Raw genomic sequence first — 25137 nt, forward strand, 5'->3', positions numbered from 1 at the left:
GGGCCATTTGTGTAACTAGTATATTTTAGCACAGGTCTAAACCCGTTGGAAGCCTGTCCCTCCCCTAGGGGCATACAGTACTACACAATCTGGCCAAAAATCCAATGAGAACAAAGCTATTATTCTTGTCAGAAACACAGACTGACAAGTTTATTAATAAGAAATACAGACTGTGTATTTCTTATTCAGCCTAATGAGTTTATTTATGAGTTTATAATGAGCTTATTCAGCCTATGAGCACTCTACCTCTCTGGAGACCCTTGTTCCTCACCAGGGCCTGATCCAGATGCAGACCCCCTCTTCTCTTTCTGTTTTGTAGTGTCACACACACAGCCCTATAAAGAGCACTCGTCTGCCCTAGAATTCACTTGCAACACTTGGGCCAAGGACAAGCTATAGCTCCTGTGAAGGAGGAATAGATACCAGAGGACAAAAAAAAAGCATGTCATAGAAAAACATGGACACTCTGATAGTGTGTGCCCAAGTTACGCACGTACAGTACACAGTCTCCTTCACAAACGCTACGACTTGTCCATGTTCCATGCCAACAGCAAAAGCCGCCATATGGTTCATCATATTATGTACTAGAAGTGTCAAAGCTTTTTCCACCAAAGTGTCCAGTCACAGAACAAAAGGGAACTAAATGACTTTCCTGCCTTTAGCTACAATATTTAGAACCACTATTTATAAGCCATTCATATATTAGGAGCAGTGGCAGGGTTACACAGAAAGTTGGGTTTGCATTTTCGTAGGTCATCTTCAGTGGTAAAAAGAGGAATATGGTTTCTCTTTCCCTCCCAGCCTGAATGAGACAAGAAACAATGACTTTCTAAAAGTATACATTGCTCATACTTGAGCCTGTTTTTTCACACTTCTATAACATTACCTAGGCATCTCTGTACCTGCTTCCATGAAAACACTTATGGTTGGAAACTCCTATCCTCATTCAGATTTCCCTTCAAGGTGAGAGAGCCTTCACGCTTTGCAAAGCTTTTCAAAAACTACTTGCAAGAGAGTTACATTCCCATGGATAGCTGCTTCCTCATGTTCTAACCACAGCTGAAACTAGCTTCCCATTACAAACCCAATTTTCTCTTGACTTTAACAAGGACTAAATCAACCAATGTGATAATTCAGTGGCTGCATCACATAGCAAGAGACGTTCTTGTAAGCTGGAGGTGACACACATAACAGATCATAGGGATACAGGAGCCAGTTTCTCTCCAACAGCCTTCCTATTTTAATTGATTTAGGCATCAGGAAGGGATAAGAACTGGATGGATCTCCCTAAATGAAATATCCTCCCCACCAGGAATGCCTTCTCTGGATTCACCAACATAGCTAATTCTTCTCAGATCTCTCAGATCCAGCAAAGGCAATAATGCTAGAAGGTTACCAGGACATAAAGACAACAGGGAGCTTGATGATGGTGATGCGCAATAGTGGACTTTCCCATGCTGACCACCACAAAAGTTAAACTATTTTTTAACAGTCTTGTGGCTTACACTGAAGTGAACTAGCCATGTGACCCAAGATGCTAAAACTAGTTTCACTGCAGGCACTCTGCTATCTGCTCAAAGTACTGAAGTCAGGCCCGTGGTGTTTCACTTTTGTCTGCATCACCTGCAAGACTGACACAGAGACTGGAAAACAGGGCATTACCCACTATATGCCACAGAAAGAGAGTACCTTCTCTCCTGTTGAGCAAGAACCTGAGTATTTTCATCTTTGTCTTTTTCTCAGAACATCACCATGACAGCTACCAAAGGCATTTACTACCCCCAAATCCACTGCAAATTGTGCTGCCTCCATTTCTCTCTTATCATCCAAAAAATGATAGACAGGAATGAACTTTGGGCATATTCCCTGTGACATATACAGCACTGAGGATATTCAATAAATAGTAGCACAAAGAACAGAAAAAGCAGTTAACACAAGGAGATTTGGAAAAAAAAGTGATAAGTAAGCAGAGAAAGGGCTCGTTAAGCCTATGAAGTGGCCCAGGCTATAATCTATTTGCTGTACCCAGTCTTGGAATTAATAAAACAAATCCCTCAATAAGTCTGACAGAGTTATTAGAGGATGTTAATATTCCCCTCAGAGCAATCTGAAGTAGCAGAACTGGAGCCACAGAAGGCTGTGACTAGCCTAGTCAGGCAAGGGTGGAGGGAGAGGAAGGGGGACCCTTCTCCAAACCCACCTGACTCTCATTGTCAACATCGATTACTCCTACCCCGCCTGCTCTGGAAAGGGTCTCTTCTTTAAAAAAAGGGGGGGGGGGGATAAAAAAATCACACTTTCTTTCTCAATACTGATTATAGCTAATAGAGAATCAAATCTAGGCTTATTACAGGATTCAGACTGGGTTAATTTGTAACTCGGTTCTGTATAGGGAGCCTTGCGGAAGACACTCTATTTGAGGAGTTAGTGATCTCAACCAGGCCATGTCTGCTCTCTTGAGCCTTGTACTTAGGGCTTGAGAAGCCCGTACATTAGAAGGAGTAGCCACTGTACGGGAACATGCTGGAGTGCCCTGTGACAGCCTGTGCAGCCTGACAGAAATAACATCCCAAACCATCAGGAGAAGATACATGATTCCATTTGTTACACAAAATAAAAGGCACTACAGTATGCGAAGGAGGAGGAAAATCCAACCAAGGTCCATCTGATGCTGCATGAAAGCAAGGTTCCCAGCCTCTGAAGTGATAGAAGATTTTCTCCCTATCTATATTCCTCTTTTTATTACATCTTATTAAAATGTCTATTTTATTACACCATTTCTTGTTGAGCCTTCTTATTTAGGTCTGGAAAAATCCCTGCACACTATCTCTCACTCTCTCTCTCACCCACCTGCTCCCCAGTGCGGAACAGCTCTAAGGGAAAGACTCGTCAGAAATGGCTGCCACAGTGCTGGTTAGCCACCTGGTGCCATCAGTGCTAAAATGTGTGCTTCAGTAGGTCTCTCTGGCCAAGGAACCACTCTCAGTCTCCTGTTCTGAACACTCATCTCCCTGAATTGCCTACTGATTTGAAAATAAAGACCATGAGCTTGAAATTTACTTGGTATCTATAATGCACTTAGCATGCCTCTGGGTTTGGCATAAGTAAGTATCAACTAATTATTGATTCATTCACTCCAATTCCAATTAGGATGGAGTTCCAGTGTGCCTGTAAAGTGGGAACTCTATTACACATAAAAATATATAGTGCATGCTCCTCCAACTTACAATAATCACCCTAAATACAGCATGAGTAATGAGAAGAAATGCATCTTCTTTTGCCCTCCCTCCCACACATCATTTTTAGAGTATGTGTTAGTGGGTTTTATATTCCATGTTATTGCTGTATTTGCTGCTGCAATATATACATTTAAATTAAATAGAAGTCATCAAGAGGTTCTATTGGAAGCATTTGCCTTGTTTATTGTTGAAAGGCGCTGCTTGGAAAAGAGTAACTGCTGACTAAAGTAAATGTGAAACATAATGACGGGAAACAGCTGCATTCTGCATCTTTCAAAACACTAAGTTTTCTTGTGTGAATGTCTAAATGTAGATCTCCAGCCTGCAGCGGGATCCATGCATATGCAGACCCAAGTGCATAATCACAGGGCAGGGCAGGACCTCGCACACACTGAATTCAGCAGATGTCTCTCTTCACCAAATGGACTAGGATCAGCCCCCTAAAATTACCAGCACTTGCATGCAGAAGCATTTTGGGTTTCTTTTTTCTATACACAGTCCAGAACACTTTTGATTAATGTGTTAACATAATACACATAAGCTCATACCCAGAACAACAGAAAACAGCCAGAGAAGGTATAGGAAAAAGACCTGTACATCTTTCTGGTATTGAAAAAAATGTTTTAAAATGTCTACTTTTTCTTAAGCCTGTGACAAGGAGCATGTGCAATAAATAGCTTCCACGCTCATTTTCTCACGTATGTTATACAAAAGGCACTGCTGAGCAGTATGAAGATTTTCACCTCCAAGCAACCAGTTCAAATCTACTGTATGTCAATAAAGATTCAAAGTTATTCCCAGCTAGCAGTCCTTCCATGACATAAGTGAAAGCAGATGAGTGGAGCCCTCAATTCATATCCTGGCTGATTTCTGAATCCAGAAAAGCCACCATCATAATAATTGGCTTCCAAAAGTACAGAAACGTGTTGAGCACTGTATAAACTGAGAAAGCACACACCCTCCCCCCCCCAAGAGGACCACCAAACACACTGTCAAACACTAGCACTAACTGATACTTCACCTGGGTTTTAAGCACAGAAAGAACACAGTTTAATCTCTTATTTCTAAATGCAATCTCTGCAGAAAATTTCCACTAGATGTTTGCTGCATGAGTAAAAGCTAGCACCTCTCCTCCAGGAACTGTTATTCATCACCAGCCAGGATCCAGCTCTAAGTGTTCATGCATCAAAAGCATGGAAAAAGAAGGTGTTAGGACCAGCAGCATATGTCAGGCTGTCCCAGGGTATTTGTACCTCCATGTCTGTGATGAGGTTATGGAGACCCACAGCCATCTCTTATTCCCCGAACAATTCAGGGCCCATAATTGCAGGATGAACCAGGGAAAGCTGTTCAGCCTATTCTGGTTACATCTTACGAAGCCTCATTCACTGCCAGGTAAGTAATCAGTTTCATACTTAAAGAGCTAATAAAAACTTCCTTCACTAGCAAGGTACAGCCTACAATACAATAAAACAATAACCATTAGGGAGCAGAGACAAAATTCATCTTTGGATTTCAGTGATGGGTATAAACACTGCTGCTGAGGGATTTGTAAGAGGGACTGTACCTTCTTTTCTATGTCCTCTAATTACTAAAAGGGTAATATATGTTCTCTCTTCTTCAAGAATATGTCAGCGTAGATACCACTGGAAATGACTGGAAAGCAGTAGCCTTCCAGGACTGTAGGAGAAAAGTATTTCAGCTATATCAAGGAGTGACTGAAGGACGGTATTCGTGAACTGGCATCTGACCTAGCTTCTTTTCAAAGACATAATGTTTAACAAGATAGAAAATTGATTATTCTGTATTGCCACCTCACAACATGTTGCAGAAACAGGCACTAACATCTGCTTCTGAGTTCACAGAACCACAGAATCACAAAGCAGTTGGGGTTTGAAGGGACATCTTGAGACCATCTATTCTGACTCCCCGACTCCCTCAGGGTCATACTAGAGCAGGTTGCTCAGGACTTTCACTAGCCAGGTTTTTGCTGTCTTCAGGGGTGGAAGACTATGCAACAGTTGGTGAAGTGTGCCTGGATATGCAAAACAGCCCACTCATTTCAAGAGAGCTGGATATAACCTCTAAGTGGTTCAGAAAGGTGTATCTTTGATGGGCTGGATATAGCCATAAATACACAGGGAGGTGGTCCAAGAGATGTACTTCTTTCCCCTCCACAGAGGAATGCAAGCTTGAGAAGAACAGCACAGATAATGATTTGCAGAGAACTCCAAGGACACGGTAGGAATGAAGCTGGAGTTTCAGCTATGGAGTTATGGAGTTTCAGTACCATCTTTTTGCAATTGAATGCTGCATGATACAGCTGAAGGAGCTGAAGATGAGTCTTTGTATTAAGGGACATCCACAAGAAGAAACATTCAAATACAGTACAGTCTAATGCTGCTTCAAAGCAAACGTCAGAAGGCAGACACTGAGGCTTCAGGTAGAAGTTAAGTCTCTAATGAAAAAAGTCAGTATAATGTAGATCTTAAAGGATTACTAATACTGGTAATACTGAATTTAAAACAGTATACATAATTGGATGTAACTGTGTAAGTATGTGATATGCTGATATTGTTGCAAGGAGAACTCCAAGAATTGAATATTAATCCAGCACGTTACAAGAACAGCATGTAGGAGCCATCTTTTTACCAGGGGCTTGCACAGGTTCAGATAGCTTTAAGCAGCTCCTATTTAAAACTTGTACTGTGAAAAGTAACTCCTCCTGGATGAGAACTTGTTGGCTTGCATGAAAATCTCCTGAATCTGTAAGAAGCAAACTGGTAGTCATATTCCACTGCTCACCTCCTATCTGCCACACACAGCAGCCAATCGACTAGGAATATTATCTGCAGGTCATTCTGGTATACATCCACGTAAGATGGAAGAAGGGTGGGGGCCAGCTGGACATCTAGACAGGTATGATAACCCAAACACTGTCATTTGGTAAAAGGTGATCAGGTAAATCACAGCCTTGTACCATCTAATCCTGGGTATCAGGCAGCATATATGGGGAAGTAATAGAAAATTACACAGTTGCAAAATTAAGCCAATAGAAACCTAGCACAAGAGGTATGGAGCAGCAGATGGAGCACATGGTATCTTCCCTTGTAAACAAGTCTGTCATGACATATCTGTATTAACAGAATGTATAGAAGAACATTTATAAGATTTTTTTCAGCAGCCACCAGTTGCTGGATATAAAAAGTCTGGTGAGGAAGCTTGCCAGCTTGGAGGCATAGAGCAACATGGTTAATAACACTATATCCAGATCCTGATGATTTCCCAGTGAGAGAACTATTAAGTACATCTCCCTGGCTGTTTATATAACGTAACATTATATGGACATATTGCTTATCAGCCTTTCCACAACAGAACTCTGTAAAACAAGCAGAAACACTATGCAGACTAGCCTGACAACTTTCTATTCCAGGACATTACTGTAACTCCATCTCCTTCCGCGAGCACATCACTCACCACTGCACATAGCTCAAGTGGATATCTGTGCCTCATGGTAATATTGCCCTGGAATGGTCATGACCATTGTCACTATGGGGAGGACAATAAGGAACACTCTTTTTCTCCAGGATTAGCCATAAAAAGGTGACGTGGAAACATGCGATCCCCTTGCTTTTATGGTGCCAAGACAGAATATATTGACCTCAGTCACGCTCCAGAAGGCCAGAGGTTAAGCCTAAGAAATTGTATCAGTTCTGCACGCCACCATTTGAGAGGCACTGATTCTTTCCTACCAGTGTAATACAGTTTAATCCCCACTTGTAAATGACTAGCAAAAAAGAAACTATCCAAGAGGAGGATATTGCCTATCAGTCATAATGTCCATGAACTTAATTGCTCGTTATGGGTGAAAGATTAACTGTTGTAGCTTCTCTCTATTGGGGGAAGTGGAACACTCTTCTACTCCAAATGCTGAATGTTTGATGAACCCACCACAACAACATGAAGAGTCAGGAAAAAAACAGTCCTTGTGTTAGAACACTGAGGTCAACAGCACCACTCCAAGGTACGTCCTACAGACTGGGTGATGGTATGCAAGAACTGTGAGCCAGTCTTGAGCTTGGAGATGTCAGTGGATAGAGGTCCACTTTACTATCCTAAACTTCAGACAGAAGACAGCATGTATGCATCTGCTAGGTTCCTTCAGACCTAGAACAAGGAAACAACCTCCCTTATTATTTAGTGTAATGTAGCATGAGCAAAAGCTGCTGCTTCACTCCTACGTAATCTCTTGCATGACTCCCAGAGAAAGCAACACCCACTTCTACTGGGGGCAAGCTTTCTTATGAGTGACACCCTGAAAAATAATGGGGAAAAAAGATATAAAAAATCAAACTGATCAGATAGCTACAGCCATACCATGATTTACAAAAGAGGATGAGGCTGTCTCCAAAGGTTTATTCACTAAACTCTGAAAGTGTTCCTAATCACCACTGCAAATCTGCAGGTGTATAATGTGTGTGGGCTGTATTATTAGGGAAGAAGACGACTGTTATCCTCCAATATCTCACTAAATTTCTTGGCGTGATATTCAGGTTGCTAAGAAAGTAAAATCTATTGCTCTGAGAATTGCATTCACTGCAATTCAATAACAAAATGCAAAACCCTAGAAAGCACCAGTGGTGCCTTCTGGTATTTCAGAACATGCAGTCCTGTCCTGTACTACAGCTATAAAGTCTCAAGTAAAAGCATTCAGGGTTGGTCTGAACCTCTAATGTCTAATATTCCATGGTAGCACCTTGCCACCATGGTAGACATAGCCATTGCATTTGGGATGTCCAGTGCCATACGCAAGACCACCTTGGCCAATCCCATCTTTAATAATGTCTAAACACGTCTCTCCGTTAAAAATGCAGTAAATTACATGCTGCCACCTTTCAGTAGTTCTTCAGAGTCACATTTGTTTTGACTGTTCCTTATAATTTTATGCCCCACAGGATATCCTTCAGGAAATGCTTGACCCTCATATAAAGAAACCATCTGTTGCCAGAAGTAATGACTATAGACATATTCAGGCCCACAGGAGGAACTGGAATCCCTTCTCCACTCATTTTGCACTGGGTATTACTCAACTGAGGCTGGCAAAGAGCTCTGGCGTGGTCAAAGGGGCCTATTCATTACTTAGTAATTTTTGTTGGACCATCTGACATCCTGTAAGCTATGCTTGATAGCTTGATCTCCAGAGTCTCTGAAACTCTTAAGAACAACTTCTGAGCACTTAACAGCACCTTAATACACCCCAGTTTGCATGATACTACTTCACCAGATGACAAGGATATAACAGGTCCTTTGGTAGCGAGCATTAGTACTGCTTTGTCACTAGATCTTACTCTTCACAGTCTTTCTCCATACCGATAGGGAAAGACATCATTGTCTCAAATGCATTGCAGACCTTTTTACTGACTCCAGATAGCTCAGCAGTGCACAGTCTTATGACATACAGATTATGGTTGGTTTGCTGGATACTGGCCAACTTTGGGCTATTCCTGACAAGGTTTGAGGCAGGACTTTGGCAATCACCTTAGAAATACAGGTCCTGGCTCCAGTACCACTGATGCTCAAGACACTCTTGGTGCCGCTGCCTCAGCACATGAGTAACATCAGCTCTGGCTGTTTTCTGCCTGCTTTCTTTTCCATACTAGTCTTTGCTTTCCTCTCTGCTATAGGAGGCCCTGAATGAAGCCACCTCATTTGAGAGCAGAAGGCTGGAGCTTGTCTCCAACAGGGCCTTCAAAGACTGTTCCAGCAGGTGGAGCTTTTACCTCATGTCTTGCAATTTACACATTCTTGTGGAGAATGACAATCGGGCATCTGCTCCTTACTGAGATTCCCACACACAGAAGAGATGCCTGTTGTGTCCATCCCATATAATGATTAACCCTGGAAAATACAGAGCGCTTAAAGCTGGCAGGGCTTTGAATCCCAGAGGGGCCAGGAGGAGTCAGTTCAGACAGACAGAAACAATTCATACCAAATGGTCTAGGAGATAAGAGAGATAAGGATTTTCCCGGATATTAGTTTAGCTTGAGTGTGTTAGCCACATTCCACTATTTAGTTCTCTGTCATAAGGCCTGGAGGGAAACGAAGGAAGGTCACAACACCTTTATGTCATCATATTAAAGAAAAGGGAGACTGAAAAGATCTTGCAGCTCCTCTAATTTCAGATATATGCGGAACGTGTGGGCCCAATAGGATCCATAATAACAGCTGAAGACCTAGAAGACTTCAGTCCCCAAAGCCAAGAGCAGAGGAATGAGAAAAAAAGACTGTTGGAAAACAAGAGATTCATGCATCGCTGCGTTGTTCTTACACCTGGCAAGGTTCTTGGGACACATCTGATGAGGGCTCGGAAGGTGTGAGGAGTATGTCTCTAGCATCAGGCGGCCAATTCCAGCAAGGGAATCAAATATGAAAAGGAGGGAGATTTAGAGCCCTCCCAGCAGATGCTCAGGGAACAGATCCTCAAAAGATGTTGATACTTCACTTAGCTGAAGACAAATACTAGGATGCAAATGTGAAAGTACAGCTTTACCTTCCAAATGGGCGCCTTAAAAGCTGATCAGTTTTCCATGCTTGGGCAGCCTTCCCACCTCAAACACACAGCACCACTGGGTTCTCCCTCGCTGACTTGCTTTCTTTTTCTCCAGTTGCAGAGTCCACCCCCCAGCCTCCCATAGTTTTGCTTCAGAGAGACTGCTTTGCCTCCCAGTGCCAGCATGCAAAAGCTGGCCTGGAAAGTCACAACCAAGAGGCTCTTCCCCTGCCAGCTGTGATCATCTTGACAGTTCTGCTTTCTCCTCACATCATCTGTCATCTCTCTCACTCCACCCCACCCCCGCAATCAGCCTTCTCCACCTACCACGTTAGGGTTGGGGTCAAGAGGAATGAGGATCAGTGCCAAAGTCAGAGTGCTGTCTGCTTCCTTCCTACTCCCAACAGTGTGATGAGCCCAACAGAGCCAGAGTGAAGCCTGTATGGGACAATTAGGCTGGAAGAAAAGCAGTGGAAAGCAGTAGGGCCATAAGCAGCTACAAAAATCAACTCATCATACTTCTACTCTAGGAAGGAACAGCTGGAGTGTTGGTATTTAGGTGTGGTTTGGCTTATGAAAGACTGACAGAAAGATTTAAGGAAAAGATCCACACATTTACAGGTCTGGTCACCACTCTCCAACCATCTATCATGGAGCTAATAGCAATACATCTCAGTCTGGACTTGCCACTCTCTTTTCCGTATCTTGGGATCCACTTTGACAGCACTACCAACAATGTCACTCCTGATCTTGGCATTGCCTGTTAGTTTAGATCTGTTTCCTTCTGGCCTAGTTCTGCTGATGAGTTTTATTATAGACCTGAAGGAATTCCAGTGATGTGTTTCTTCACAGCACCAACAATGAAATTCTCTTGTGCACTGCATTAAAACAATCCATAAGTAATGCTTACAGCTTCTAATACTTTAATTTAAACAGTTTCTATAATAAATGCCAGGTCAGAACTGTTAGTTACCCCTAAGCAGAGGAGTCCTCCTCACACTTCTGTATGCTATGCAGTAAAACAGAGGATCTGTTGGAGGACAGTATAGTTAAATGCAGTATGTCATGATTACACAGAAAATAAGAGAGCACTTTTGGGCTAAAGAGCCTCTATTCAAGTCTTCTCATTATGCTATTGTTTCCAGAATAAGCACAAAGTCATCATGCCCCATCTGCCACCATCTTCATTCCATGCAGAACTTTCTGTTCACTTGGGTGTCTGTTGTTTGCCAGGCAAATTTGTTTTCAAGGGTAATACTAGAAATGGGACATACTGGAACCATTTTCAGTGTCTAAAGAAGACACTTCTGGGCAACACAGAAGAACAAACCCTTCTAAAATGTTCTTTTTAAGCTGCTCAGAGAGACCAAAGATAAAAAGCACATGTCTTTTCAGGAAGTCATTTTTCCATATGTTCTTCTCTCAGAGTGACCAAACAAAACAAAAAAATCCACTGAAAAACTCTTCTCCATCACATATGACCAACCTTCTATAAAGTCAGATCTGTCTCTCAGCTGGAAGTCCAGCACATAAGACTCCTGTCTTCAGTGGTTCGTTGGAGTCACTCCACTCTGGAGCAAAGTTTCCAGTAAAACTCACTGTCTATATTGACAATGAATGCTAGGCAGGAAGAGAAGGTTACATGAGAGCATCACCTTGGCAAGTTTGCAGAGATGCAGAGAGGAGGGGAAATGTAAGATCCCGTTACACTTTCTCCTGTCACCTTCCATCGAAGGGGGTGTTCAGTAAAGCATTCAAAGGCTTGGAATTAGTGTTTCGCTTTGGTATTTTTGGTGAAATCATAAACCTCTCTCTAATGGAAACATTCAAAGGAACCGGATCTTCTCTTTATTGTTTTGAAAAGTTGTATTGAAGAGCATGTGAACCACAGATGGGTAAAACCAGCTAAAACTTTTATTGCTACAAATCTATTTTTCCTCATTACTGACTATAAACCAACACTAAACAGAGGAATCCATAAAGCAGAGCCCACATAGTGCAGCACACTGACAAGGGGTAGGGAACAAGCTGTTTCAAGATGGTTTCACCTGACAAAGTTATGTGACAACAGCCACAAAGGACAGAACTTCTTGGATATGGACAATCCATTCACCAGAAAGAATAAAAAGAGATCTTTCTTTGAACTTCAAATTTTACAAAAATCCCCAAAATCCGAAGCCCCATTTTTAGATTCACATTCAATGTAAACCTTTTCTAGCACACTTGGCTAAAACTAGATAAACTACTATATTGTTTAATACTTAGGATTTAGCATTCTGGATTCCAATCCCATCTCAGGCAGCTTCTGACTCGATACCCTTCAACAATTCACATTCTGCTTGCCTCTCGGTTTTGCCATCAGTAAAATGGAGATAACATGCATTTAACAGTGTGGTAGAGTGATGTGAAAGCTGACTGATTTATCAGTAGTTGTGAGATGCTTAGGAATACTCTGATGAAATGTGCCACATGTATGCACAATTTATTATTAACCTGACAGCGTTTTAGCTCTTTTATTTTCTTGCCTTGCACACAATTCAAGTGCAGGATGCCTGAAGCACATTTGAATGGATGCCATGTGGCATTTTGATTGTAGCAGGTATTACCATTTAATTCTGAAATTCACAACTTTAACATCACATTAAAGCAGGATTTTTGCAATTAATTTTCCTTCTTCATTCAGTTTTAAAAAAAGAGAACTTTTGAATGGCCTTGGTTTAGTTCAGTATCAGCTCATTAAAATTATTAAAGGTGAACACAGGCAAGGAAAGAATCTCAAAGAGAAATGTGCTCTTTGGGCCAAATCTTTAGAGGTGAAAAAGGATGGAAATAAATGCAATACGAAGGTAAAATGATCAAAATTACTATTTAGAAGCCCAAATCAGTCACAAGGTTCCAAAGTGCCTGAATCACTTTTCAAAATGGGACTTAAAAGTAGTATTTTTTTAAAATGACAAGATCAACAAATCTAAATAGATTTGGGTTTAGTACTTAGTTAAGCACATCTTTCAACAGTATGAATGAAGGCTTTGCCTGACTAAAGAACATTTGGTGTATGAGGTTAATTTTAAGTTGAATACTATTTACATGACCAGATGTTCAGGAAAACATTTTATACAATGATCTGTACATTTGATGTATTTTCTACAGAACAGCTCATTAATGACCCTGTATATGCAAGTTCAGATAGTTCACGTACCCACACTGCAGCACAGTCAGCCAGCCATTCACAAGGAAAAAACAATTGGGCTAGTGTAAGGCTAGAAACTAAAACAGATGAAATCTACATTTTGTTTCACTCCCAGACCTGCAAAGTGGCTTAAATTGTTTTAGTCAGCTTTCCAACAGCAACATTTTGTCAAGTAACCAAAAGGAAACTTAAGCAATTTCAGCTCTGGAAGAAAACCAGTGGAGACTGTTACAAATGCCTCAAAATAGTGGGATATAGGTTCATAGATTTTTAAGGCCAGAGGGAGCATTAAACAGACCTACAACAGAGCTGTGACCTCCACTGCAAGTGGTAGCAGGGCTATAATTAAACACCATTGACAAATGAGGTCTGAAATCACAGCCAATTGTTCTCCCGAGGTAGAGGATCTGTTACTTAGTACTTTGGTTTAGCTATCTTTTGCCTCAGGCTAACTGGGAGTCACTACACTGGCAGTGGCAATGACAGGAAAAACATCCCAGAGCTCAAGAACGGCTGTCATGCCATACTAGCGCAATTCCCAAGTGATTTTCATAGGCAGAGCCTTGCTCATCCAGCCCAAATCTCAGCTTTCACTGGATGCATTTCAAAGAGCATTTCTTGCACAGAGAGGTATTTGTTATGCTCTTATTTGGGAATGCCCACTGCCCAGTCCCCAGGTCCAGCTACATTGCAAACTACTTAGGTTCAATCCAACACAGTAAAAAACTAAAGACCAAACTGCTGACAATCCCAACCTCTCAAATCAGCAGCTCTGGTTCTTCTTTAATATAGAGCTGCTGATCCATTTGACTTCTCAGATGTGCCAGTATCTTTGAACAGTGCAGTCTCTGAACAGTGACAGTGAAGGCAGCAAGAGACTGCACTGTTCAAAGATATTGGCACTGCACTGTTCAAAGATATTGGCACTTCTGAGAAGTCAAATGGGGAATAACGCACCCAAGTCCTGTCCACCCAAGATCATTCCTTAGGCCCTTCCTTTAGTGGAGCTCTTGACAAACAGCAGTACCTACAGGTCTGCCACCTCAAATGAACTTAAATGATAACAGTGCTTCATGCCTCTCTTCCATCCTGGGAGGTTTCAAAGGGCATCCATCTGACTCATCGCCCTACCTGTGGCTCCAGGCTTCGCTTGCTGACTGCCAGCTGGAAATCTGTTCTCGTCTCCAGTCAAGTCTAACCTATGCTTAGGTCTCCTTTTGCCTCCACTTCTGGGCCTAACAGTTCCCACAGTCATAGCATAGTGGGGTTCAGTCCACGGGTTTTCATTACAGCTTTTTAGTCAGTGTGGGAGCATATGCCCTTTCCTTCAACATTTTTGTGATATATTGCAGCTCATCAGTAGTAGGTCCATATTAGGGACAATAAGGTCAGTAAGTTATAAAATGAGCTAGAAATACATGTGCAACTGATATAGATTACATGTTAAACAAAGTCAGAATCCAGAAATTCTACAAAATAAAAATACATTGCTTTTTCTGCAGACTGCCTTCAAAATCAGTATTTTTTTCTAAATATTTTGATTTGAATGAAACCACCATTTCTCACGAGGAAAACATTTCCAAGCTGTCTTATTCTGATGTGTCTTAGCTGGTCAAAATGTTGCTTCACACGTCTTTCATTTGAACATGCCACAAGATAGAGCAGTCAAAAACCAGACTGCCTTGCAGATACATTTACATCTAAAATGTGAAGTAGAGATAAAGCGTATATGTATAGAGGTCTCACATCTGTTCAAAACGAGCAGGTTTGGGATTTTGTTGTAGATGTGTTCATTACTACAGTTGAGACACAGCTGAGCATTTCAGCTCAACTAATGAAGGAAAATGGAAAGTTTAGGAGGAGACAGCTAAGCCAGTAACCTAAATTACAATTTGATCATCGGACCCCTAATGTTTTTTTTTTTATTTTCTATGAAAAAAAAATCAGATGTCCAACAGCAGAGTGCCCACTAGAGGAACTCAGAAGAAAGAGTATTTTGCCATTTTCTGCAGCATCCAGTGTTTTCTCAGAGGGTCTTCTACCCAATAATAAACCTAGAGACATACCACTATCATCATATGACTACCTTCCAAGCTGCCATGATCACACAGCTACCAGTACCTGAGCTGGCAAATTGTCAGCTAGATATGCCTGTATGAGTTGCACCTCATCTTTGACATTAATATAAACATACCTCTAGCTCTGGTTACCCTGAGAGATGTAACAACACCACTGCTTCATGATGGCGATATAGCCAATCCATATTTTTTTAATGTTTATTGATCTTCCGTCATGTTCCTTAAAAGTTGAAGCTATGTGAATAACAAGGACCTACACAGATCTCCAATTACACTAGAGGTCTGGCAGGCATCATGCAGTGTGGTCCCTTTGCGCAGCCCCCTGCCTCCTGCCGTACTGAGTCCCAGGGCAGCTCTCACAGGAGCTACAGAGGAAAGAGCAAAAGACAGAAGCGAAAGCACAGAAATTCTGGCTGCTTTCCCAGCTTTTTCCTTTAGGTAGCCCTAGACAAGCAGTTTAATCTCCTTTCCTCTTCACAAGCCTCACCTTTTTCTTTTTTCCCCTCTGTTTTTTTAACAGCAGTTTATTAAGGAATGATTCCATACACTTCTTCCCCATTTAAAAAAAATCTTTGGGGAATATAAGTAATACATTTTCAGCCACATAAGAAAGGAGCTTAAGGAATTTAGCTGCAAACACCACTGACCTATGAAATTCGCAGATCATAACACAAGCCGCTCTCATCGCTGCTAGCCATCTCTTCCTCAGCTGTGGTTTCTGACCAGCCTCAGTGGACAAACCTGCCTTTAGCTCCAAGGATTTCTCCTATATTGCATTGAGGAGAAAGGTACTGAGAAGCACTCTGGCCCTGAAAGCCAAGCTGGCAGGATGGAAGCGGCAAGAAAGACCAGAAAATCAAACATATGCCTGCGGAGACACACCAGAGGTTTGGAAAACTAAGTGTCATTTTTCTCAAGTACTAAGGCAACAAACTGAGAAGAAATTAAAATCTACCAAGAGACTACATAGCCTGAGAAAGGCTTCTGAATAAATGCAGCAGCCAAGCTAACTCTGGAGCCTGCCAGCAGCGTTAGAGATTGAAGCCTGGTTTTAACCTACAGCTCAAGTTTCTACATCTAACAATGAACTGCTTCTTCCTTTCTGGCAAAGGTCTATGTCAAATATTCAGAGCCAAACCCAGTCCATGACATTCATTCAGGTTACCTTACTGGTCAAATTCCATCAGTAAGAGGCGGAAGATCACACCTCCGAGCAAAATCCTGAGCCTACACTGCAAACTGCAGACCAGCTACAAATCCACCTGCTATATCTAATAAGCAGTTAGAGTTGCGTTGACGAGAGTTAAAGGAAAAGAAAGAAGATTTTACCTACCCTTTCAGTTCCTTAGAACCACGAAACACTTGCCAGCTTTGGGCTAATTAAAGACTCAAAAACAACCCAAGGGGCTTTCTTCTCTGTTGTCCTGCTTTTTATGCAATGATTCATACAGGAACAGAGGAAGTGCAAACTCTGCCATTCTGCTCTGGAAGCCTTTTGTACTCTCTTTGCTTTCCCTGACAGCACAAGGTCGAGGTGTCTCGAACACAGAAGGTGAAAGGGGCAGGCTGGAACCAGCAGCCACAGCAGGGAGAGTGCCAATGCAGACAGGTAGGCAGAGGTGGGTCACCGCACAAGGAAAAGCATTTGATCAGTGTCTGAGGTTCATGACAGAAGGCATTTGGGGGAAGTCAGTGGAGCACACAGGACAGATACAAAAGAAGAGTCAAAAAGCTCTCCTCCCATTGCTCCTATCAGCACCCTGCAGTGCATCATCTGCTCCATGTCACCCAACAGGGAAGAGGCAACACTGCTGCTTGGGCTCTGTCTTTACCAGCACAACTGCAGCCTGGCCTGGGAAGGGTCTGAGTACTCATGGTGTGACACTACACAAAGTGGCAGGAAACTGGGAAAATTCAGTTCAAAAGAAAGATGAAGAAAGCTCCTCAAAGATGTCCACTTAACAAGGAAAGATACCTTAATTTCTAACTGCAAGCCTAGCTGGAAAACTGATGATCAAACCAGGTCATCCTACTGGGTACTCATGAATTATCATAATTTACCTGTCCTGCTAAGGTATTTATATGTCTCTATCACTGTCATACAGAAGCATATGGAATTCTTAACACCTAGAGTACAGGAAGTCCCACTGGCTACGTATTTCAGATATGGAAACTGAGACACAGAGGGTAACCAGGTATATATCTCCTGCAAACAAAGGTCAGTTGATTCAATCTTGAGTCCTTTAGTCTGCCAGCAAATCACCCTGGGGATGCAGGAAGCCTGTGGCAGAAATGTAAATTAGTCTCTGAGGTGCTAATGCTCTTATGACCAGACCATCCAAGTTCTGCTGCCCCAGTCCACTTTCTTTACATGTTATACCTTGGTCTCCTCTCAGGATTATGAGGTGAGCAAGTGTACATGCAGGCAGGGCCCGGACAGCTAAAATAGCATAACTGCCAATGCTGTTGGCAACACAGGATGTGAATCCAGCGTACTCAGGTCCCAGCCCCATTTCAGAGCAAACACATTCAAATATAAACCAGTTCTGCTTCACGTAGTCTGTGATGTCCACAGTCCTCCCTACATCCCCACATCTACCTCTCTCAGCCCTTGGGCTGTTTTGCACCCAGCTGTCAGCTCCTGGACCTGTTCACAGGTGGAGGAAGGGCAAATCCTTTGCTCTGCAGGGTAGGTTTACAATGGCAGTGAGCTTGTCTGCAATGAAGGACTGTGGGATAAACACACACATACACCCAAAAGTCACATTGCTGTCTCTGGACAGCAATAACATGGCAGTTGCCTTGCTATCTTTAGGGAGAGAAAGAAGCTTTGCTCTCCATCAAGTTCAAAGTGGGTTAGCAAAGGAACAAGAGGTAAAGTGAAATCAGAAGTTGGCCCAGGACAGGTGGCCGCTCTACCATCCCATTACATGGATTACCACCTTCTGCCACATCCGGGAGCGCTCAGTGCTGAGGTCGACGTGCAGAGGCCCATCTTCACTTAGCAGTTCCAGAGTTTGCTGGACAGATGTGCTCCTCCTCCGCTTCTTTCCCTGTAGTTTTGTCGCACTGTTTCCAGCATCCTCAAGGTAGCTGCGAGGGTTCTCTCCCTCCATTTTCCACGAAAACGTAACAAAAATTACCCTGTGGCAAATGACCTACACACCTCCATCCTGGAATAAGGATGAAAGCAAGGCTACAGCATGTGCTGTCTTGCTTGGAACTATATTTACTGCTGATTGACCTCTATGACAGGCTGCCTAACTCAGCAAAAGCCCGGACAGTAATAATAGATCAACTCTTTCTCCCCCGCCCTTTTTTTTTAAGAGCAAAACCAAAGGAAAATAAACCTTCTTTCTGAAATCAAATTATCTCCTGACCATAAGTTGGAAAAAGAAATTTCTGCCTCTGCTCACCTTCATAGTTATTATTAGTTATTTTTATTCAAAATTGTTATTTAGTAACACCCACAAGTTCCAGTTTCGATCCTAGCTATGCAGACTTCGGGACAGAGCAGGAGCCAGCAGGCTGGTCTATGGGTTGATAGAGGAAGCTGGTATCCAGACTCTAGCTAGATTTAGTCCTCCAGAAGCTCACTCACCCCGTTCAAATCTACTCTTTGTGATAGCCAAGAACTGTTCTCTTATACTATCGGGCAGGTTAACACCAACATAGAACAGCTGCTGTAAACAGCCTATGTGAGCTACAGCTTACTTTTTTATAAAGTAACATTTTCATCCTGTTTTTTTCCCCAAGTCCCACCTTCTTCTTGCCTACAAATGGTTCTCACTCTTCACCAGTTCCACCTCACACCAAACGGAGATCTCCTTTGTACCCAACCACAATTTGCTTCATTTCAGCAGAGGAGATGTCCAAGCTTTGCCTAACTGAGGGCTATAACTTGTCTGTTGTCTGAGAGCTGCAGCTGATCTGCAATCAAGCAGAAAAGGATTGTAGCCTCATGGTCATCTATAACACTGAAGAGTGAAACAAGAAGAATATAGCTGTCAGCATGTACTGCAGCTAGACTGTTTGAATCAATGGCACACTCCATACATGGGCCTGGAATCTCCCTGTGGCTCCCCTGCATTAAAAGCAGGGGAGGGTATGAAACAAATCCAGCTAGGTCTGGAGCTGCAGGCAGTCCACACTTAGTGAGGGGAGATGGGTCCTAGGACATTTCTGTGAAGGGGTGTGTGGGATCTAAATTTAAATTCTGTGGCTCCTGCTCAGTTTTAATATTTATTATTAAGAATAACAAATGGTGCTTAAGCTGCACTTTGGAGTTTCAAAACACTTTATAAACATTAATTAATATCTTAACACATCATCTTTCTCCCGTGCCTATCTGGTAACGCATCAAAAAATTACAGCCAGGCTGGAAAAAAATTACTATTTTCAGTAGAACCAAAGGAACTTAAACCAGGAAGAATGAGCAAGAGAAAGAGATGGGGAATAACAAATTGCTGCAAAACTAAGTCGTGAGCAGAGTTCTTACCAGCTTTGGCCCAATGGCCAGAGCTGGGTCATAAGAAGTGGCATAAAACAGCAGATTTGCCTCTTGCAATATTTACTCCACAGCCCTTGGAGACCATCAATTCTAGAGTTCTGCACTGGTAAGTGAAGATCTAGGGCCCACAAAGTGTGTCCCAGAACTGCCTGCTGTCCTCTAGAACAGCAGAGCACAGGACCAAGGGCAGGTCAGGTCTGCAGCTGTTTATTGCTGGTGAATTCAACAACAACCAATTTATATTCATCTATCAAGGAATATGCAAGTGGAAGCAAATATTATGGTCATGTTCATTTGTTTCTGATTACAAAATGTATGTAAATGCATATGCAAATTAAGTGTACCCATCAGGCTCACGGCAAAGTGCCAAATTAGCCCCTAGTGTTACAAAGTTTGGGGTGGCTGGCAGGGAGATACAGGATTGCAAGTGAGGCTGGGCAGTCCTTTCAGATGCAGACAAAACTGGGCTGCTCCGAAGGGGCAGGTGGAGGATAAATCCTGCAGCAACTTGTAGCTTTAAGAAAAGCTGAGGGGCTATAGAAAAATCTGTTCCTGCTGCAGTTAAAAGTGTGATAATTACAGAGCAACGGGCTCCTCTGTCATTCAGCAGGCAGGATCCCCAGGAAATCTTGCTCTGTAATCAAGGGAAGAGGTGCAATCAGGCCCCTATTCAGGCTTCGTTTAGAAACAGCCCCTGCAGGCAATACAAAGGCTTCAGCATGGTGCTTTGTGAAGCTGGTGATCACATCAACGTCTTGGTTCTGCAACTACAAGCAGAGTTAATGTCATTTCTCAGCACATTTTCTGTTCACCTTCCCTCACAAAGTCCAGAAGGGACCTAAGGAGAGGGGTGAGGTCTTGGGCCAAAATACTCTTGTACATACAGTGTTGCACTCACACTGTCCACATTAGTGAACTCACCCTCTACACCACGTTGTCAGAAGAAGAATTTCTTGCAGACTGAGGAAGACAACATGATCTTGAATGAGCAGATATGAACATGCTCATCTGGCTGCTACAGCAGCACTGTTTGCAAAATTTGTTTGGGGAAGGTTTTGGGATTGGTTTTTTTTCCAGTGACATGAATGTATCTGTGCTGCTCACATTCTACAGGAACTTCATTCTCTTGGCAGCAGCCTGACCCCACGGACACAGAGGAGGTTTATTACAGGGGAAGGTGTGTCTGACTTCAGCTTTCTTGTCTAACGCCACCATTGCCCAGAAACATATAAAATAATTGCTACTCAAACCAGCCATGGTTTGTACCCTATAGAGCCGTCAGATTCAATGAACCAGTTTACCCCAACTGCAATAAAAATAGTATCACATTTTATTCAAAACCAGCCAAACCTTCCAAAGTGTGAACACATTTACACTCCCACTGTAGACACTCAGAGACAGAAATTGTACTTCTCATTGACCAGCAATGACCAGCTCAGCTACCCATCTGGGCATGTAGCTACCATGACATACACAATCCTGGTAACTCTGGGTGCATGGTAAGTGCCAAAAATCTTTCTGCACATCGGGGCACACTCTGGACAAGATTTACAGTTCTGTCTCAGTATGGAATGGTTGTTCTCTGCTGAGGTTCACCATAACTGGAACTGCACTTTGCATTACAGTAACTCCCAATACTGTAAATGGAGCTTCATTCCATCACAGTACAGGCTCAGCAGGTTCCACTCTCTATTTATTTCTTATTTCTCTGGCCACAGAATAAATGAGTTTGCTGTGGTTTTACCATCCGCAGACATAGGCATCAGTCAATAGCAAAGTAATGGCCTGGACCCTGTCAAGAGAACTCAGTATTAAAAAGGTACATATTGCATTTAGCTCTTCAAACAGAAGTTGTTATTGATTGGATCCCATCAGTTCCCAGTAAAAGAGCCAACTCCGGTGACAAAATGAAAATACGCACACAGACTACAGACTAGTAAATACTACAATGGAGTTAAGGATCCCCCCCCCCCAAAAGGGAGCTGTTGACATCCAGTCAAAAGAGCATGTCTCTTTCAAAAACGAGACTGGAAATTAAATAACCGTGTTACTTCAGCAAATATCCAAAGGCAGGTTAAGGAAGCAAAACAAAAGGGAACAGTTCTGACAATAAACATTTCAGTCTCTTGGAAAAAAGCAAACAAAGATGCAAGTTGGTTAATGGCCAATCAAGCCACAGGCAAGAATAGCCTGCATCCAGTCCTGCTATTCCTACCACATCCTACTGTTCATCAGTGGAGGTTCTGCCCCACTCACAGAAACTGAAAGTGAGCATCTTTGGAGTTTGCTAAGTTTTTCAAAGTCAGATAAAAAGGTAGCTATACTTAACTTGGTTCCTGTTTTGTTTCCTTGCCACTTTTCTTTGTCTGCTTGTTTCCACTTACTAAACAGCGTTTTTGTTTTTCCCCTTCTTCTTACAATCTGCACAGACACTGTAACATTTTTGGGTGACAGCATTTAACACACAGAAATCACCACTGCTGCAGCATAAAGGAGGCAGAAAACAAGGCTGATCATAAAGTTCTGACATAAACCAAATATACACCATGAAGTAATACATGAGAAAACTGAAGAACCAGACAAGGTAATGACTGTTTGTGGAAATCTCTACATTTTTTCATTGGAAAAATCCTCTGCACAGCATCTTATGTGTGAGTGAACAGACCACAGCTAACAGTGAGTTAAAAATGTTTATTAAAAAAGGTACATCATGGCAAACTTCTTTGCTCACCCTTAATAGAAGGTTGGGCTGGAAACTGATGAATCACTATAGGAAACAAACAGCAATGGTGACGCATGGCTTCAAAACGTAACAATAGCACTGCTTGATCCATGATGTCTACAACAGAAATATTCCTGGCTTCATTAGAAGATGTATTACATATTGCTCCACCCACCCAGGAAATGCAGAAATTCCTCCAACCGAGCCCTGGTTAGTGCTCTCACAACTGGCCCACAGGTACATGGAAGCCTCGCTCACTGACTGCAGTTTCTCAAGAGGTTCACTGGAAACCATATGCTGTTGATGTCTTGAGCAGCAGCCCATGGAGTCTGGATCCATTAGCCCAGCAGTAGAAAGAGGCTTATATATTTATGTTTCAGAGTCCACGTGCCTGTGTGACTCTTGCAATCTTCCATCACCCACAACTGGTGTTTAGACATGAGGTGTGTTTGTTCTGTAAGTGTATGAGGATCGGGCCTGGCAGCCCAGCTGCTGAAGTGCTTGGTCACACCCAGCAGTCTCTCCAGCTCCACAAAATTCATCGTTCAAGCACAGAAAATAGTTCTGGCTCATTATTGGTTTGGACCTGAGTCATGTGGAGCAAATAGCCAGGAAGTATTCTGGTGTTCAGCACTTCACAGGCTCACACCTCCTTTCTAATGGTCATGTACCATTACTGTAATTTTTGGAAATAAAGCCAAATTTTCTGTTATCATTAATAGTACCTTAAAATGAATGCACATTTGGATGTCATGTTTATTTTCCAACCCTTCTCTTCCTATAAAAACATGTTTGCTTCTCCATCCATACTATAAACATAGAGCTGTATTTACTTAGTATTTCTATAGGACTTTTTGCTTACATATTAACAGTATAGAGACTTATTTTCAGCACTGCTCACATTCTACATACTAAATTCTGGTTAATCTATTTTCATTGCCAAAAGAAGCAAACAAATGCTAGTTGTGATAAGATACTATTACAAGTATTTCCATTTTGACAAAATTTCAGGGTTTGTTTTTCCTTGAGATTGGACACTTCTTGCCCAGGTTTTAGCTTTGGCTTAAGCTCAAACTGCTGTGTTTAAACCCAAATGTCATAAAAAATGCTGTGATGAGATTCTCAAATTCACACTGGGATTTCCAGTCAACTTAAGTCTCTTGCACATACAGAGTTAATTACCATCACACTGCTAAAGAACAATGAAGAAACCCTGAAATACTCTTCATCATGTGGTTTGCATGACTTAAAACTTCTGGACTCAAATTTTAAAAGAGAATATGAAACAATGTAGAAACACTCAAATCTCTCTTCCCTTTGCAATACTAGGTAAGATCGTTCAGCAGTTCCCAAAGCAATTTAATCAAGGATGCTAAAAAAATCAAGGTGCCATTCAGTGATTAGTATGCAAGCAATTGCGGGGGAGCATGGGGCTTCCACAGCCTAGAAACAGCTAACGTCAAAGATGGCCTAACTTTTGCAATGTCCACTTATGTTAGCCATACATACATGGCTCCTGTTTACTGACACTTCACTCAGTTTTCAGGAACACAGGGTAGTGGAATTCACCCAGACAGCTAAGATAACTTCTTACCGCTGGTTTTACCAACACCAACATCGGGTACTTCTGTATTTACCAATTTATGTTCTCTACCCTTATTAATAAAGTTGCTGATGAAAATCTGCCCATGCTACAAATGCAGCATCCTTCCAGGAAGGCACTTTTTGCAATTGCTCATGCTCTCTATCTACTCCCATTTCATTACTTCCAGCTGGAAAAAGAACGGTGGAACTTTAATTCCTCTGATAGCCACCAGCAGGGATAAGAGCTCAGTTGTAGCCCTGATAAGTAACAAATTAACTCTTTGAATTATGTAAGATCAATGGGAAGCAGGGAAGTATTCTCTTACCTTCAGAACACAGCTTGCCAGCATATCCAGTGGCTGAGCAGTCACAGTGTGGCTCACCATCCAGAAGGAAGCAAGTGCCACCATTTTCACAGGGGTTTTCTGCACAAAGCCCTTCCATTTCCAGTCGGACCCCTTGACTGCCCAGGAGCTGCGGCTCAGAGTTGCCGTATTTCAGATCCAGGATAAATCCTTGAAATGGAGGCTCACCCAGAACACCATCAAGAGTCAAGGCAGCAGGACGGATGTCCAGTGGGACTCCACCAACAAAAAGGTCACTGACAATATTCATATATTGGCGTTGTGGACGCACCTCGCCCGGCTTGGCTTCACCATCTAGCACTAGCACCGTCCGAAGGTGATTGCGGCTGACCATCAGGAAGTGCCAGTTGCTGTCGTTGACCTGCTTGTCTGTGATAACTGTAGTCTCCGCGCAGTCCACACTGAACTGGAGCTGGATGCGCCCATCAACAAGGGACAGACAGAGAAAGTCACAGACACCACCATCATCAAAGTAGAGGAGCAGCCCAGCAGAGACGTTGGTCTTGAACTGGAAACTGAGTTCGCTCCTAGTGCTGGCATCCCAGCGGAGGTAGCGGGCCCACTGGTTGGGGATACCCATGAACTCCAGACCCAAACAGAGACCCAGCAAGGAGCCCAGCAGCAAACTCACCTTCAAGGTGAAGTAGACGGAGTGCAGAGTGAAGCCCATTGTTTCAAGAATCTGCTTTTCCCTAGGAGAAAAACAAAAGCCACACTACTGGGAGGAGAACCCCAGCAGCCAACACCAAATGTTAAATCCAATGGGAAGAGGAGGACAGCACAGAGAGTGACAGAGAGAGTGGGAGAGTAAGTGGGAAGTGAGATAGCAAGTGCACGTGACCAAGAGGAAATGTCTCCTCCCCAACAAAGATCTCAATTATCCTTTAGGATCCAGAGGC

General features: G+C 42.6%; 1 protein-coding gene across 3 annotated transcripts in view; it reads right to left on the bottom strand.

The window, feature by feature from the left end:
* The window catches only part of NRXN3 (neurexin 3), a 983888-nt gene extending 958980 nt beyond the window's left edge, over positions 1-24908 (bottom strand). For all 3 annotated transcript variants that reach the window (XM_059819968.1, XM_059819967.1, XM_059819969.1), the window contains exon 1: positions 24200-24908. In XM_059819968.1, coding sequence (XP_059675951.1) covers positions 24200-24908 — 709 coding nt within the window. The remainder of the gene's footprint in view (positions 1-24199) is intronic.
* Positions 24909-25137: the final 229 nt, after the last annotated feature.

This window comes from Gavia stellata, chromosome 7, assembly GCF_030936135.1.
Source record: "Gavia stellata isolate bGavSte3 chromosome 7, bGavSte3.hap2, whole genome shotgun sequence".
Classification (NCBI taxonomy): Eukaryota; Metazoa; Chordata; class Aves; order Gaviiformes; family Gaviidae; genus Gavia; species Gavia stellata.